The 16,615-nt window shown below is 35.2% G+C and overlaps 1 protein-coding gene across 5 annotated transcripts in view; it reads left to right on the forward strand.

Moving 5' to 3' along the window:
* Nucleotides 1-16,615, forward strand: part of plppr5b (phospholipid phosphatase related 5b) — a 63,981-nt gene that overhangs the window by 17,002 nt on the left and 30,364 nt on the right. For 4 of the 5 annotated variants that reach the window (XM_015355658.2, XM_015355656.2, XM_015355655.2 and 1 more), the window contains exon 3: nucleotides 12,027-12,215. In XM_015355658.2, the coding sequence (XP_015211144.1) occupies nucleotides 12,027-12,215 (189 nt within the window). Of the gene's footprint in view, nucleotides 1-11,676; nucleotides 12,216-16,615 lie in introns of those variants that run through there. The other variant, XM_069194099.1, reaches the window with a different exon arrangement.

Raw genomic sequence — 16,615 nt, forward strand, 5'->3', positions numbered from 1 at the left:
CAGCTCATTTACATTTAAAAAATGTTTGAGTGGTTACAAAAAAAAAAGTCTTATCAATTGTGTAACAATTAACAAAAAACATCTTTCTCACCCCAAATGAATTGCAGCACTGGAGAACGTAATGTGACTTGTAACAAGGAGTTCCTTCCATCATTTGTGACAGGTCTATAGTAAAACAAAGGCAGAAGCATACCACAGTGTTGTGTGGAGGCGAGAACTAAGCAAACCTTATAATCACAGGAAGTCTAAGGAAGTGCAGTTCAGAGCTATTTTTTGTTCCTTAACTAAACACTTTTAAAAGAAATCTCTTTCAGTTTGTGTTCAACTTCCATTAACTTCTTGTGAGTTGTATTTGCACTTTAAAAAGTTGTTTATTAAAAACACAGCCAATTTTATTCACAGGACCACATGATCATTTTTAAGGCAATAACTGATACACTGCAAATAAGAGAAGGGTTTATTTTTCGGTCTCCTTGTGTAGAGACATGAAAATAAATTAAAGGAGTGTTCAATGACTCTTGGCTGCATTATTGAATAAAACATAACCAACACTGTGCTTAAGCTATTAATAAAAACAATGGAAATTGAATGCTTAATGTATTGAAACAATAAGCATTTCTAAGACATACATCTCAACATTTAATCAAATATTCATCAAGGGACAGAGATTGCAAAGTAGTAGATAGGGGTCTGGACCCCTGGCTAAAACATTGTGGGTACAAACCTCTCTTACAGACACTCCAGTTAAGCTCTTGAGTACAATGTGTTGCTGTAATTGCTTTACTATACACAGCTGTATGAATGGGTACCAGCATTGTTGGGGCTAACCCTACAAAGGACTACCATCCCTTCCTAGAGGGTGTCACATGCTCAACTTAACTCCACTTAACGCTTCATAAACAAGTATCATAAACAAGTATAGGCTCTGGTTTGATGACCCTCTAGGCTCAAGTACGGCCTTTTACTTACTGCCTGCAAACAAGCCACAAATAATTTTTATCCTAAAGCAGCTCAAATCGATAATTGTGAAGCATGAAGCTGATTGCCAGTTACTTGAGATAGAGTCTAGTACAAAGCTAGCCATCACTGAGAGTGGGCAGAATTTTCATGTTCTTGCAAGGCAAGATCAATTGGAGGTCTTTCAAAGCTAAGAAAATCAATATCTATATTCCTTGGACACAATTGGCAGCACCAGCTGGGCATTTAATTTGATGGAATAAAATGAAAATGTTGTTATCATTAAGTATTTTCAGCATTTTTTTTTAAATAGGAGCACTATGCCTTCAGTCTCTGGTCTTTTCCTAAATTGTACTGAAAGCAAGGACCTCCCTGCTGTGTCTCTTGAACAATAGTGTGCTGACATTACAGCAATGAAGGAAAGAATACCGTAATTTCCTCACTGTAGCTCTGGTAATGAGCTGTTGTAAGCATGTTGTTTACAGTTAGTCTTTAAGCTGAAAAGCCACTTCATCTCACAGTCTGTTCAAAAGTGAGACTCATTACTCTATTTTGCAATTTTTGCACTGACTGTTAAATGTAGTCAATATTTTTTGCCAGCTTTTTTATCCTGTTTATAAAAAAACCCAATTCAAACACATTCAAGGAATGGCACTGAGTAATCCTATCACTTATCATTTTAAAACAGCAAAAGTTTGTCGTGTATTTTTTCAGAACAGTCATAAAATGTTTTCATAGTCTTTGTGCAAAAGTGCATTCAAAGCAAATTTACCTAATTGTTTTCCTTAATTCCTTATTGCATCACGATTAATTTGCATAATTCAAATTGCATCGTACTTCCAAATTTTAGTACAATTACAATTTTCAGCTAGAATTGTTTCCTGGAATGTAGGCATACAGTAAATAAAACCAGTACTGTTTTCTGTGACTTAAATACTGTTTCTCATGGTCATTACAGATTGCTATATATACATGATCTGATTAGAATGGTCTGTTTATGAAACAGACTTGGTTTGTTAACAAAACTACCAGCAGCATAATGTTAGTACTAGGACTGGAGACTATGTAAACTTCACAACACATTACTGTATATACAGTACTTGCGAGAGCTACTGTACCTACGGTACTATACTTCATAGTGCTGCAATTCCCACAGAGCCCACAGGAGGGTTAACATTGATCAGAGGAATCATGCTACTCACTGACAGCAGGCACTTGGCAGGTCACTGTTTCATGGTGAGTTGAGATACCACAAGTCCATTTGGCCCTAGTGGTGCTTTGCCAGTTGTACCATTTGGTCAGCTTATGACGTAGACCAGATTTAAACTGGCAATGTGCAGACTGAAGGACTCAGTTTGTCCTGTGAATACATGCCTTTTCTAGTTAAGCCACTCAGGAGTCTGCAGTTGAAGTATTCTAGGTGTTAACAGGTCCTAATGCAAACCGTACGCAGTTCCTGAAAGAGCTGTTTGCAGGATTACAGGATTATAGCATTGCCCACTCTTAAAAAAATAAAACCGACTTCATACTGTATTGAATATATTTGTCTTCCAGCCAGAGGAAGATTGAATTAACTGATGCTGATATCCACAACAGTTAACATTTTTAACTCTTCAAAGACTTCAATCAGCGTTTCCCTATTTCCCTGAATATTTAGATTCTTTAAGGAGATTTAAATTTAGGTTTTTATCTTGCATTGCAATGTACAGTATAAACCCAGAACAATTTTAGTTTAATTCAGTGATTATTCTTTCGTGGCCTTTTTTACACTTTCACATAGGGAAATAAACCTGAAAAGGGAAATGGCATGGTTTTTTTTTATATTTACACTTTATTAATATCATGATACTGTATGTCTTTTTAGAAACTTCATCTTAACCTCCTTAAACATTTTGCTCTTAGATATTTGCAGCGAAAAAAACCGAAAATACAATAATATAAATACGATCTCTATACTATATATAACTTTTCTAACAAACTATGCTGCAACATTAAGTGTTTTTGAGAATGTGAAAAAAACTCTGAATTTATTGTGTTCTGTTAAACAGTTCTATTCAATGTAAGGCAGCTTTTGTGTATATAATGCTTAACTAAGGAGACCACAGTAAGTCAACATGGTAAAAACAAAAAAAAACCCCATAAAACAACATCTTTAAGCCAAAATAAGACTAAAGTTTTTTATGTATATTTTTAGTATTATTCAAAATACTAAATTAGTCAAATTAGTCAAAATCAATTTGAATAAAACACCTCTTTCCGTTGTCAGTAAGGGCACACTTAAGTCAGCATCAGAGAACAGATAGAGCACCTTCTGTGGCAAACACTATTAGTTTTTGATTTTTTTTATTTATAAAGCTTTACAGCTTTACCTGTATTTCACTTTGCCATAGGTTAAGCTTACTGCTATTTTTCTGAGCAGTAAGATACCTCTTTCTGTGAACATCTTCAATAAATGTCTCACAAGACTGATGAAATGCCCACTTGGTGAGAGAGGGTGGTGGAGGAAAAAGTGAATGGTTTTGTTCCTTTGCACTTAAAGAAAAAAAATGTGGGTTCTTTCTTTATACAGTATCTATTGAAAACATTTTAAACAGTGTATGGAATATGATCTTTGCAAAATGTTGGGTGAATGTGAATTCCACTTCATATGAAAAATAAGATATATTCACACTTCTTTTTCATCCACTTCACCCAGCTAACATTTCCTGATGTTCGGGGCAGATGTGAAGAAAGGGATAGTTTAACATGTTCCCCCTGCTCCTTTACAGCGGACTATTTTTCTGGCTGCCACAAACATTTTCATTCAAAAAGCTAACAGGATCCTTTGAAATCTTCAGGGGTATGAGGAAGACAGTGCATGAATTTCTTATGAAGCATGGCACGCAAGATAAGACTGCTGCTTGAAGCCTGGCGCTTTGAAGTTTTTCTCTGTTAGTTTGCCTTATAATATCTAGTATTTATTCATCTAGAATGAGGAAATCAAAAAAAGTACAAGTGCTCTGCCTATTGAGATATTTTTAAAATAAATTAAATATACATTTATACAGTACATTTGTTATTTTAGTTACATCTTTTCCCACTCAACCGAATTTGTTTTTGACAAGTCACTTAGCATTTAAAAACAAATCATTGTTCTGGAATATGCGGCAAATGACAGTCTAGGATCCTTTTTTTGTGTGTGATCTTCGCAGGAGGGCAAAATGGCTTCGTTCTGGGTCATCTTAAACATTTGGGTTGACCTGTAGGTAAAAAATACATTTATAAAATAAACATTTACAGACTTGTATCATTGTTATTTCTGTATCTTCAAAAAAGATTATATGATAACTGAAATTACAAGGAGTTATTAGAATCTGCTCAAGCTCATGCTAAGATTTGCAAAACCAAAGCAAAATATGAAAGGGAATACAAATCAGGAATGCATTGTTTTCAAAACCTGGTTATATTCAACTACCAACTATCTTGACATTTTATTTTAATATGCTTGAACTATGGATTGCTAGCATAATACATCATGAAAAACCAACCACTGCAATTACTAGCTAAAATTGTAATAATATAACTGCTGAACAATTAACATTGACATTTGTGGGACTTGAGTTACCACAGAATATTATTTTACAGAATATTATTTTTGTCCAGTAAGCTCAGATGGTACAGGCTTGGATACACCTACAGCACTTGTGCAGTTTAAGTGACTTGAAATCAAGTGGACATTTTCAGTGCACTGGCTCAACCCCGTAGCTCTAGGGGGCAGCATTAGGTGCTAACAGCACTGTGCAAAAACATCTCAACTCAAGGAGTTGCACTGCATTGCAGAATTTCCAGCATACAGGCAAAGGTCACAACAAGTGTGATATTCAGTGTACTGTGAGGAGGACTCTTTTATAGTTGAAAGAAGTCTTTAAACTCAGCTTTATGACAGGTGAATGATAGTCAAGGATATACAAGGAAGAATAATGAAGAAGCACCTCCTTCTGAAGGTCTATAGAATGAATTCTATGTAAATGAAGGCAACCAATATAGAGCTCAATTATAATACTGTAGGTATAGAGTTTGATTATTTGTATCGAAAAAAAGAACCTGCTGTAATTTTTCAGAGGTTCATGCTCATTAATGAATGATCTAAATGAGCTGTTCTATGGCTTTTTTTGTATTTGTATTCATAGCATCTGTTGCACTTAACAATTGTATGACAATCCTTACATAAATTGGAAGGGTCCAAATGTATTCAATTATTTGTTTCCTTGCTGGAGATCTGATTTTTTTTCTCCAAAATAATATCCTATTAATTCACTTGCATACCTTATTCTTACCATTTACATCTTCACCTGTCCCACCAGCAAAATAACATTTTTTTCATTTAAGATGTATTTACATTATAATAAATATCCAAAAGACAAAATAATTGTTCAAGGAGATTAATACTGTGTTTGTTAGCTTATCTGCTGGAAAGAATAATTTCATAGCCAGCATCTTTACTTACTGTCTTCAAATCATTATTTTATTTTACTGAGAGGCATAATCATAGTAATTAACAAGATCATGATCCAGCAGGGTATGTACTCACAGTTTTAGAAAAGGAAATTTGTTTTTTCTTTTTTATCAGGTTAGCATTATTAGTAAGACCTGCTCTAGAGAATATGTTGCTAATACCTCAATTAACAAGTACAGAGAAAGATGTACTGTAGTAAGGTAGTGAACGTGGTGGAAACCTTCAAATTAATCTACTCCCAAATCCAAATCTGTAATCAACATTCACTACAGAGGTATTGTATAATGGCATCTGACCCATTTTTATTTGACTATATTTACTGTATATTGACTTTTCCTGCTCACTTTAATGTCTTAACAAGGGAATATAGTAATTAAAGCCTTTAAAAGCCACAACAGATGTTTTAAAATGCCTATGCCAACCTACAAATTGCCACTTAATCTGCCAAAAGGTAAATCACATCATTGTTCAGCTTCAAGAGCTATAGAACACTATGTCATAAAACTTTACATACAGTATCAACACTAATCACTCGGTTTCCTTTTCGCAAATTAATATGAAGTTACTTTCATTTGCTTGATTGTATTCTGAAGGACAATTTTTAATGAACAAATGAAGATCTCAGAATACACATTCAATTTTGTCTGTGAAAGGATATTCCTAAGAACATTCAGTAAAAGCAAAAATGTTAAAAAAGTACTAATTATTTTGTACCCAGCATTGTGATGGATTTGAAATAAATGGCACAATACTACAGGCATTGAACACATTCCATAAGAACAAATGTCACACAGTGAATTCACCAATAAAACTAAGTGTAAAACAACATTTTTACTGTAAATTAAAATATATTTTCATATAGACAGTTATAAAACAAGTATTTGACAGGTGGTCGTATATCCGTCCACAAAAATCTATAGATTACAGAGTGCAATTTAGTCCAATACATGAAAATACATTGAAATGTTGGTCTACGGGAAACTAGAAAATAGCACCCATCTGTTTACAGTACAAATATTTCATTTTTTCTAACATAAACATTTTCAAACAGTCATGCAGAGGGATGGGTAGATTTCAACACCAAGGTACTTACTGTATCATGTTTAGCCACTAGTGTGTCTACAGCTAGAATTAACTTTGCCAGTGAAGTATGTGAAGGCAGCAGGGCAGACTTATTTCACTTAATGTTATATCCCGAAGCCACTTTAAAATCCTTGAAAAGACAGAGTAAGAAATTGAGTGTTTTGGAAATATCCTCAAACAGTAATAGGATACTGTCAGCATAAAGTGAGATGTGATCTTGCTTATTTTTAATGCTAATAGGGACAAAAGTGTCAGGTTGGCCGAATGTTTGTGTGAAAAGGCTCTAATGAAATGGCAAACAGCAGTGAATAGAATGAAAAAGGCCTTGAAGAGTACCGCTGAAGCTCAGAGAACTGTGGTAACACTTGCAGCCTGACAGCATCATCACTGAGTAGTTTGCATATAAAGTCTTGAGCAATTTATCAAACTCAGTCCCTAGGCCTACTAATACCAACCATCCCCATTTTCTGTGATCAGAAGCCTTTTCAGCATTTAATTACAGGACTGTAGATGGGATTTTAATGTCAATGTCGAGATGATATGGTGTTGGGGAATGTTGTCTGTACTGTAGCTGACTAGGTTATAGTAAAACCCACTTAAACATGATGACTTGGTTTAGTCCTGTTTGGGTGGAAGCTTTGAGGTCCTATTCAGTTATCAACTGAGCTCCTGGCCAGTAATATCTTCAGATTAAATAATTAGATTGCTTGGTATCGTGGTGGTACGTTGTAGTTGGTATAGTGGTGGGCGTGAAATGAGGACAATTGAAAATAAGAAATAAATGCAAGGCAGATTGTTCAATTTTTAGAATGGAGATCTTACCAAATACTGTAGCCTCTGCAGAAGACCATCTAGTCAAATCTGCTTTCATTTTATTCAGACATTTGAGCATATTCTCTTTACAAATCTGCTACAAATTAGGGAAGATTTTAATGCCTAAATAAAGTACAGCCTTAGGACTGGGACAGAGACATAGGGTGGAAGAGAAGTTGGCTTATCAGAGGGTCATTTTGATTACTGTTAATAAAAATAAAATAAAACAAAAAGTTTAATTAAACCTGACATCCATAACCTACTTTCTAAAACAAAGAGTAATCAAAATCAAAACTAAAATGAAAGAATATAGCAAATGTTATGCTGATTGTATTTTCACTGAGGTATATAGTAGGGCAAACCCAGTTTGTGATACCAGGTCACAAAAGTAACAGTAAATCATGTTAAAAGTTTGTTTGTAGTTGTGTTTAATACTCTGTGAATTGAATTACTGTTCTGTCATTCTCCCTTTACATACCCATTCGAATGAGCTTTTATACCTGATTAGAGCTGGTTTGAAGTGACACAGCTCTTTTAATTACTGCTAGAAATCCTATGTGATTATATCAAAATTGTGAATTTTAATTAGGATCTTATCAAAACACAGGGGGATGTACTGTAGTTTAGATGCTGTTGTAAAACTCCTTCACAAACTTTTTTGCATATATAATAGCTAAAGTGTATAATATACTCCTGAAAAAAAAAGAATGAGCACTGGGACTTGTTAGATGAATGACAAAAAGATAACAATAGAGGTTTCCTTAAGTGTACAGCAATTTTTATAATGGTCACCTTGTATATTCTGTTATACATTAAGACAAACTATCAAAAATAAGTACTCTATAAAGTAACATTTTATTTTGCATTATTTGTTTTACTTATGTATTTATATTAAGCAGCAAAAGAAAATATCATATCATATACGTGAACGTTTTTAGAAAATTAAAGTATGCAGCCTTAGGATTTTAATATTTTTGGATCACTATTAACTACTGTAACTGAATGTGCTACTCTTGTGATTGTTGTGAGTAACTTTGGTTTTTGGATAATTACTAAATCACTTTAGTTAGAGAGCTGATTGGGCACAGAGGATGAGGTACTTTAACCTGTTGAATGCCAGATTTAGGGAAAATTCAACACTAACACAGAAATTAACTAATATGCCCCACATATTAACAGAACAACGCTTTTTTCCATTGGTATTTTGGAAGCGGGACTAAACTGCACTGTCATTTGTCATCTAGGGTGTTCTCAGTTGCTTCTAATCTGCCAAGATATTACAACCAAGCACATTCTGTCAATGACGGCCTGGGAGACCATGAGTCAACTCACCAAGCTAAATGGGCAGGTCTAAGTGTGATAAACAGTTCAGGAATTCCTGTTGCTGCAGATCTGGGTTTGCAGTCACTGATGGCAACCTGGTGTTACTGTATTTCGAACAAGTCCTGGGGCCTCCTGTGCACCCTTTTCTACAGAACCGTCCTGATGTGACTCTGATTGTTAAGGTTAAAGGACAGGAGGAGCACAATTCAACAGTTACAATGGAGATCCTTCTTGTTTCCACAAAACAGATTGTTTTAAAATAAATAAAAGCCTACCTTCCAAATTGATGTGGAGTATTTGCTTTTCTTCTCCATAAATCTTAAATAAAATAACAGTTTGCCATGAATTAAAATCCAAGTATTATTTGTGATTGCAGTTTTTTGAGGTTTAGAAATACTACCAGGTCCTGTCTGCTTTCTGATTTTGCACAGTGCTTCAGCATTTTTAGAAAATAATTTGCCTGAAAATGTTTCTGCCTTGGTTTTCTTACATTTATGGTTTGTGAAATTTACAATACCTTGGCACCTGCTCTATACCTTATGATATTTAGAACACTGTGTATGAAAATCAGATGTGATATTCAGTTGAGGCTTTCTACTCAAAAGGAAACATTTCCTTGATTAAAGTAGAGCATTTAAACAGGCATTATTTTATTTTAAGAAACTTTTAATGAAAGACTCAAAAGTTTAGAAAGAAAAGTTGCATTTTCAAGATACATTTAAAGGAACTGGAAGAAAATTAATTGTAACACAACTAGAACAGCGTACTCTGCCATGCAAAACAGCACCATTTTCTAAAAAGGCAAAAGAAAGCATTAACAAAATTATTTCTAAAGACTGATTTATGCAGCAGAATGTATTTGATTAACTTATGGTTCAACAAGTTGGAAGTGGCACATTTTATGAAAACCCTCTAAATACCATGCGGTTGGAGACTTAAAACATATTTTGGGAAGTACTTGTGACCTAGTTATTATGATTGTCTCTTTTTGAAATGCTCGTAGTGTGTGTCTCCCTTTCTTTCTCACATTGGTGAATTTAGGTATCCTCCTATCCACATCAAATTATTTAAATTGGGTGGTGGATTTGTGATGAACAGCTATAGCTTATTGTACTTTGGAGGACTATGAATATATGTTTGAATGAAGAACAAGTAATTTAATTTATTATGGATTTAGGTCAAAATGAACAAATTATAGTGTTTTGAAATACTTCGGAATTATTACAGTGCTTCTCGGTGCTCTAGTAACTAGGTCTGAAGAATGTAGTAAACAACCATAATGTTCAATAAATCCAACTGACATGTAATCTCTCATGAAGAGAGATTGTACCTCATTTATCAGCTCTTTGCTCAGAAGGCAGAACTTCAGTCTAGCCAAAACCAAAATATGACATGTATTTACTCCTGTTGTACAATTCATTTGTTACTTTAGTGTGTGAGCTCAATACAAGCTGTACCTTATGAAACCTGTAACTCCACTTCAGTGGAAGCTAAATCTATTTAGTTATAGATTGCAGCAGACTTTTGGTACACCCACAGATTATAAACAAAATCACTTGTTTGGGATGTTTGTTAGATGTTTCTTCCTTCTACCTGACATTAAACCATCCATCAAATGTTCTCGTAAATTTAGCTTTAGATTTTGTTGCCCAACATACAGTACAGTACAATATCACATGGTGGTGTCCCCACAAATGTCCCAATCACAGTAAGGTAAAATACCCATCAGTCATTTTTTGTTGGATAAGTGGGGTAGAACTCTCCAAGGTTTTCTGACCTTTCTGAACATTTCCTTTTTCTTGGAAGTCATTATAGCCTCAGTTGCTACAGGTTAGGTTACTTAAATCTGAAATTTGATGGTTTCATTTGCATTTCGTAGGGTCCCCATATCAATTTAGCAGAGAGGGGGACTGGGCTCTTACTAGAGCCAGGACTGTTTGTAGTGCATGAGTAGAGGATCTTTTGAAATATTGATCTAATCTGGGTCCTAGCCAGACACTCTTTCAATTAAAACAAAGGAATAGGCGATGTGAAATTTGTTGTTGTTCCCTTGACGCCAACACACTGAAAACAAGATGAATGTGACAAAGCTGATAACTTCTGAGCTGCTTGCGGGGCTCATTCTCAGATCATTACTGAATCAGAGCACTTTCTCCCCACTCTAATCCTTTCCATCTCAAACAGTCAAGTCCTTTACTGGGTTCTAGAATTACTTGCTTATTCTAAAAATATATTGATAATAAATAAACTTCAAGCCCAACTGCATTAATGTAGGTATGGTATTGATACACCAGTAGACATTTGATTTTTAATTTATCCTGTGTTTCAGAGGGCTGCTTCACTTCTGTGGTATTTAAGAAATCAGACATCTAATGGACTGCTGAAACATACGATTCCTCTATCTGTTAAACAAATTAAAATAATTAGAAGTGATGTAAGAGTCACTGATGATTGTTTTAAAGCCTAAGCATGTGGACATGCAAACATGCACTTGTGATAGCCATACCTCCCTAATACTGATGTGCAAACTCGATTTTGATAGGCTGTAATGTACAGACAATTCAAGTAGAACTATGGTTCATAAGAAAAAAAAGGATTTTGTAGTAATTTACTGTAAACTACAAATGTAGTTTACTAGAAATGTATTTTCTTTTTCAATTATTTTGTACACAGCAATTCATCCTTTTCTGTAAACATTCATGTATTAAAGCCAGGACCACAAAAATCATTTCCATTAGATTTTTAGTGATACAGTGATACAATTCTGGATGATTTTCTGTAGATGTCATTTTAAAATTTCCCAAGCGGTACAAACTGCAGTGCAAACAGCATCTTACTCCAAATAACGACAAAACAAATCACATAGTTTACAATAACGACATCAGCACCCTTGAGCCGAAATCAGTGATTGATTTACTGTAGCTTATTGAGGAACAAGCCTAATGGTCTGACAAGTTGCTTAGAGGTGAGCAAAACTGTTTAGGGGATGGAGCTCAGCGCTGTGTCAATCATTTCGAGCTTAAAGCAAGTAGTACTGTAGGTGACTGCTTGAACCTCGTAGACGCGAACCGACACGACCGTTTTCTGTTAATTTCGGTCTCTCCTCAGTACAGTACATCCACAGCCCTTAAACAGTGACGGTGGAAAGAGGGCGCATTTTTTTGCGGATCATTCAATGTTTTATGGATTAGCCCTTCTAATGAGCTGTGAATGCAGGAGAAACACAGAGCTGGAGGGAGCTATGACTGGGTTGCATTAGGAGGGAGAGGGAGACAGATAGTGGTGTTTTTATGACACTGGATCCTGTTGTTAAATGTTCTTTCCTTTGTCTTTCACGATCATGCTTTATTTTCAGCTGGTGATAATGGCAGGAACTGTCATGCTGGCATATTACTTCGAGTACACCGACACTTTCAACGTGCATGTGCAAGGATTTTTCTGCTTTGACAGCTCGTACACGAAGCCCTATCTTGGACCGGAGGATACAAGTGCCATCCCTCCAGCTCTGCTGTATGCAGTGGTCGCGGGAGTCCCTACTCTTGTTGTAAGTTACCTCTCTTCTATTTTATACACTGTGAACTGTATTCGCTGTCCTTGGGGATAATGATCAATAGCCAAGTTCTCAATTATCAACAGTGGTTTACGGGTTCGCTCCCTAGCAATGAATGCTAGTCAACAAGGAAAAGATATGCAATTCACCAATTAAGAGCTGACAGGATGTTAATTCATTGTTAAGTTTTGTGTTTCATGATGAATTATGATTTAAAAGGTTTAACGATTAAATGTAATGTAATCGGCCTTCTTAACATGTTGTACTAGATACTTTGCTCTGCAGTCAATATACTGTAATTGTAGCACGCGATTGTTATGCAGTAAATTGAAATCCTTTCGATTTGGACACCACAAACTCAGTAAACGAAATAACGAAAGGTACTGATTTCCACAAAAGTGTGTGCCCTAGAAGATGCCTCACTTAAAACGAAGTAGTCAAGAAGAGGATGTTTCTCTGCTTTTTCTGTAGAAATAGCTCTAGAGCATACTGTATATTGAAATTCCCGGGATTTTCTTTTGGAAACAATCCAAATCCAGATTTTGACTTTCTTTAAACTGCTTAGTCGTATTTACAATCATATACAAAAAAATAGCCTAAGTATACTATATGTACTCTAAAACCAGTTTATAAGATAAAGAGGCTGAGTTCTACAGCATCGTTCTGTATTCATGTTTTATTCATTCATGTTTGGAAACACGCAAGCCACAGCGTTAAGATATTTTAAAAAATTAAAATAATATCTCATAACACGTTTGAGTCTGGCTAATTTCTTTTAATGTTTAGCACCACCTGCAGTTATTCAAAAGAAACCAAGTTGAATTTGATTTCAAATCATTGTTATTAATCTGATTATATTGAACCGAAATCGGTCTAATTATTGTAAAATATTAATTTAAATAATACTTTTATCGAAATTAGGGAAATAATTCATTTGCAGCCTCCATCACAATTAATGTTGTCAGTATTGCAGAAAACTGATATGTTATTGTTAGTTTTCATTTTCCTAATGGAACCTGTGACACAGTGAAATGCAACAGCATTTTAATTGCTTAAGTCACACCACTGACTACTGAAAGTACACAACTTGAAAAGGTTGAATGCACACATTTAAAAGGTCTGCCGGAGATGCCTGTCTCGTAGGGTGGAAATGGTTGTGGTTGCTGCCTCCTTAGATTTGTATTGTGAGCAACACCAAAGGACTAGTAGGCTTTAATCATGATTTCACTACAACAATTAGTAGATAGAAACAAGAAATGTTACATACAGCTAAAAGCTTTTATCAGTGGATTCTCCAATTACGTTTTAAGTTTTGTCATCTCTTTCTATTCTTAGTCTATTCTACACAAGCGTGTAAGAAAAAACACGTTAGAAAACAGCTTGTTTTTTCATGAACTGAATGGGAATGGATATTATAAATGATAATAAAAATCCCTTTGAACCACCCTTAATGTAAAGGATGAACAATGAAGCCTTTAATTTGGATGTGATGTTAAGCAGTCTGTATTATACTATGTCACACCATGAACATGTATAATGTGATGTTAAAAATATAGGTACAACAGCCTGTTTAAATGTGGCTGTCAGCATTAATTGCTAAAGTAAAATAAACAAATTATTTATGACAGTTCCTGTGACCCAAGGTACCTAAGTATGAAGGAAATGTTAAAGATCTAACATACTGATATACTCAATATGCATAGCACAGCATCTAATTGCAGGGTCTAAAAATACAACCATATAATAACAGTCTGCAACGACACCCACATATTGCAACCCACACACACAGAATTCCATCTGTAGTACACTTTTAATGTATGCAATAAAAGGCCAGGTGAAAGAGATAATTGTTCTACTGAAGTCTTTGATGGAGAAAAACAGTAACAGTAAGAATACCACTTATGTCTTTATGTTATACATTACTTCATACATTTCTCACTTTTCACATCTCGTATTCACTGTCTTTTAAAACTCATTTGAGTTAAAATTGTTGTGGGCTACATATTACAAGTATTATAGTTCATGCTGTTGAAGTGATTTTTTAAATTCAATTGATTTTTTAATGGCTTCCCTTTATGTATGGCCTATTTCGTATGGCCCATTTTGTACATGTACTTCTTTTTGAAAGCATTGAAAGGTTTTGTATAGACTGAAAGTTTATTTATTGTGACAAAAAAGGATCGCAAGGGACTGGTGTTTGGCTGACATTGACTTTTTGCAATTGATTTGTAATTGAGCAAGGTACAAAAAGATCAAGTACCGTGTCTTCTCTTGTCTCTTGAACACTGAATTGGGTCCTGATGTGTGCCATCCTGTCTTTTATTATCATTGCTGGCTGTGTAGAAGCAGCAGATATTTGTCTAAACAATGGGAGTTTTGCTTGGAAACAATGATGGATTAAACCACAGAAGTGAAAGAGAAAAATGTAAGGGTCTTAGATACACCTTTACTTTAATTTACTTAATTTAAATAATCACATAAGTAATCCTATTCATCATCGTTAACAAGTCACAGGCATTCTTAAATAGATAATTATTTAACTTAACCCATGAAACAGAGGAGTGCACACCTTGGGGGCTGAAGTAAAGAAGATCAATCGTTATTGGATAGTAAATGGCCACTTTAGATAAAGTAGCTCTTTAAAATGGTTCTTGTTGGTGCTACAAACCGTTACAGCTGTGAAAAAACAATTACTTATTTTCGTTGTTTATAGGGAGGTTAAATTATTAGTCATGGCAACAACCAGAAATCAAAATCTGCCAGCCTGATTAGCAATACATGAAGTAACAGTGGAAACTTCAATGTGAATCAATGCAGAATTTGTGCTTGTTGTTTATGTGTTCCATGTTTGTGTGTACAACAGAAAATTGGAGAGCAAAACAGGAAATGTCTTAATCAAACTATACAACGCTGTAAATTCACCATGGAATTTTTTCAGCTTTTTTATTGTGGTGTCATTTTTTTAAAAAAGAAACGACAACAAAGATACTGTACCTGAAGCACAATATTTTTGAATCCTTGAATTGGTGGCTGGTTTAAAAGTAGTTAGTTAAAAATGTTTTTCCAATATTAATAAGATGTATATTTCTGTAACTATAGTGTCTGCTTTCAGCCCTAATAGATCAGGGGACCAGCCTTAACGCTTCCACATTTACTAATTGGTAATTGCACATTAACGACATATTGTTAGACTCCACCTAATTTACCACAGTAATATTAAACTATTGTTATCCAAAGGATTCAGTACATTTATCTTAACCCAGTATCTTGTTTTTCATAGCTTTTGGTTTACTCTACCTAAATAGTGAAATGTACAGTTATGTTTCTTGTCCTTCAAAATTGGATGGCACACTGTGATATCTACACTGCTTATTGGACTTTACCTCCCTACAGTATGTCAAACAATTTTACGTCAGGTTTTGTTATTCCAGTTGTGAAATTAATAGCAGATGAAAACACGGCACCCAGAGGCCAATTTATATCAATAATGCAGAAGCCAATGCAAACAGATTATGATCACATGGTGGAAAATAGACACAGATTTGACAAAACCCAAACTCCTTGGCCTTGTGGCACTGTTCATAAGAAGGGGTGTTAACCCAGTAATTCTGGACATGCAGTTTGTGACTGGGGACTGGTATTAGAGTGTATTTAGTTTTATTTGTCAAACTGGGGAAAAATTGTTGCCATTAAGAATTTTAAGATCAAAATTGTCCCATTCTCTTCAGGTGTCCCTTAAAGCTCTGTCCTATTGTTTTTAATCTATTTACTTTGATTAGACATTTGGCAAAAAGGTTTCATTTTTACTGTAACGACATCCTGCTTTACAGTACATCTCTGTATTTGTCTGATCCTATGTAAGACATCTTGATTCTATCAAACCGTATAAGCCAAATACATGCCTGGTTGAACATTATGGTTCAGTGGTTAGCTTTGCTGCCTCACAGCACTGGGGTCCTGGGTTCATTTCTGGGCCTGGGGTGCTATCTGCATGAGGTTTGCATGTTCTCCCTGTGTTCATGCGAGAGTTCTCCAAGTGCTTCGGTTTCCTCCCACAGTCCAAAAACCTACTGGTAGGGAAAATTGGCCCTGGTTGACGTGACTGTGAGTGTCTGCCCTGTGATGGACTGGCATCCTATCCAGAGTGTAACCTGCCTTGTGCCTGTACTGGTTCCCTGACAAACCAGAACTGGAAAATGCAGTTTGAAAATGCATGGATGGATGTTTCTTTTGTTTTACCATGTAATGCCCCACATTGTGTACACTGGCACTGAAACAAATCCTTGGAAATCCTTGTAAAACCCCAGTCTACACTCTGATCTTGTATAGTCTTGTTACCTAAAGCTTCCTCTCAATTCACTTCTCCACCTGATGATGTGCTGTCTCCCAGATTG

This window comes from Lepisosteus oculatus, chromosome 9, assembly GCF_040954835.1.
Source record: "Lepisosteus oculatus isolate fLepOcu1 chromosome 9, fLepOcu1.hap2, whole genome shotgun sequence".
Lineage (NCBI taxonomy): Eukaryota > Metazoa > Chordata > Actinopteri > Semionotiformes > Lepisosteidae > Lepisosteus > Lepisosteus oculatus.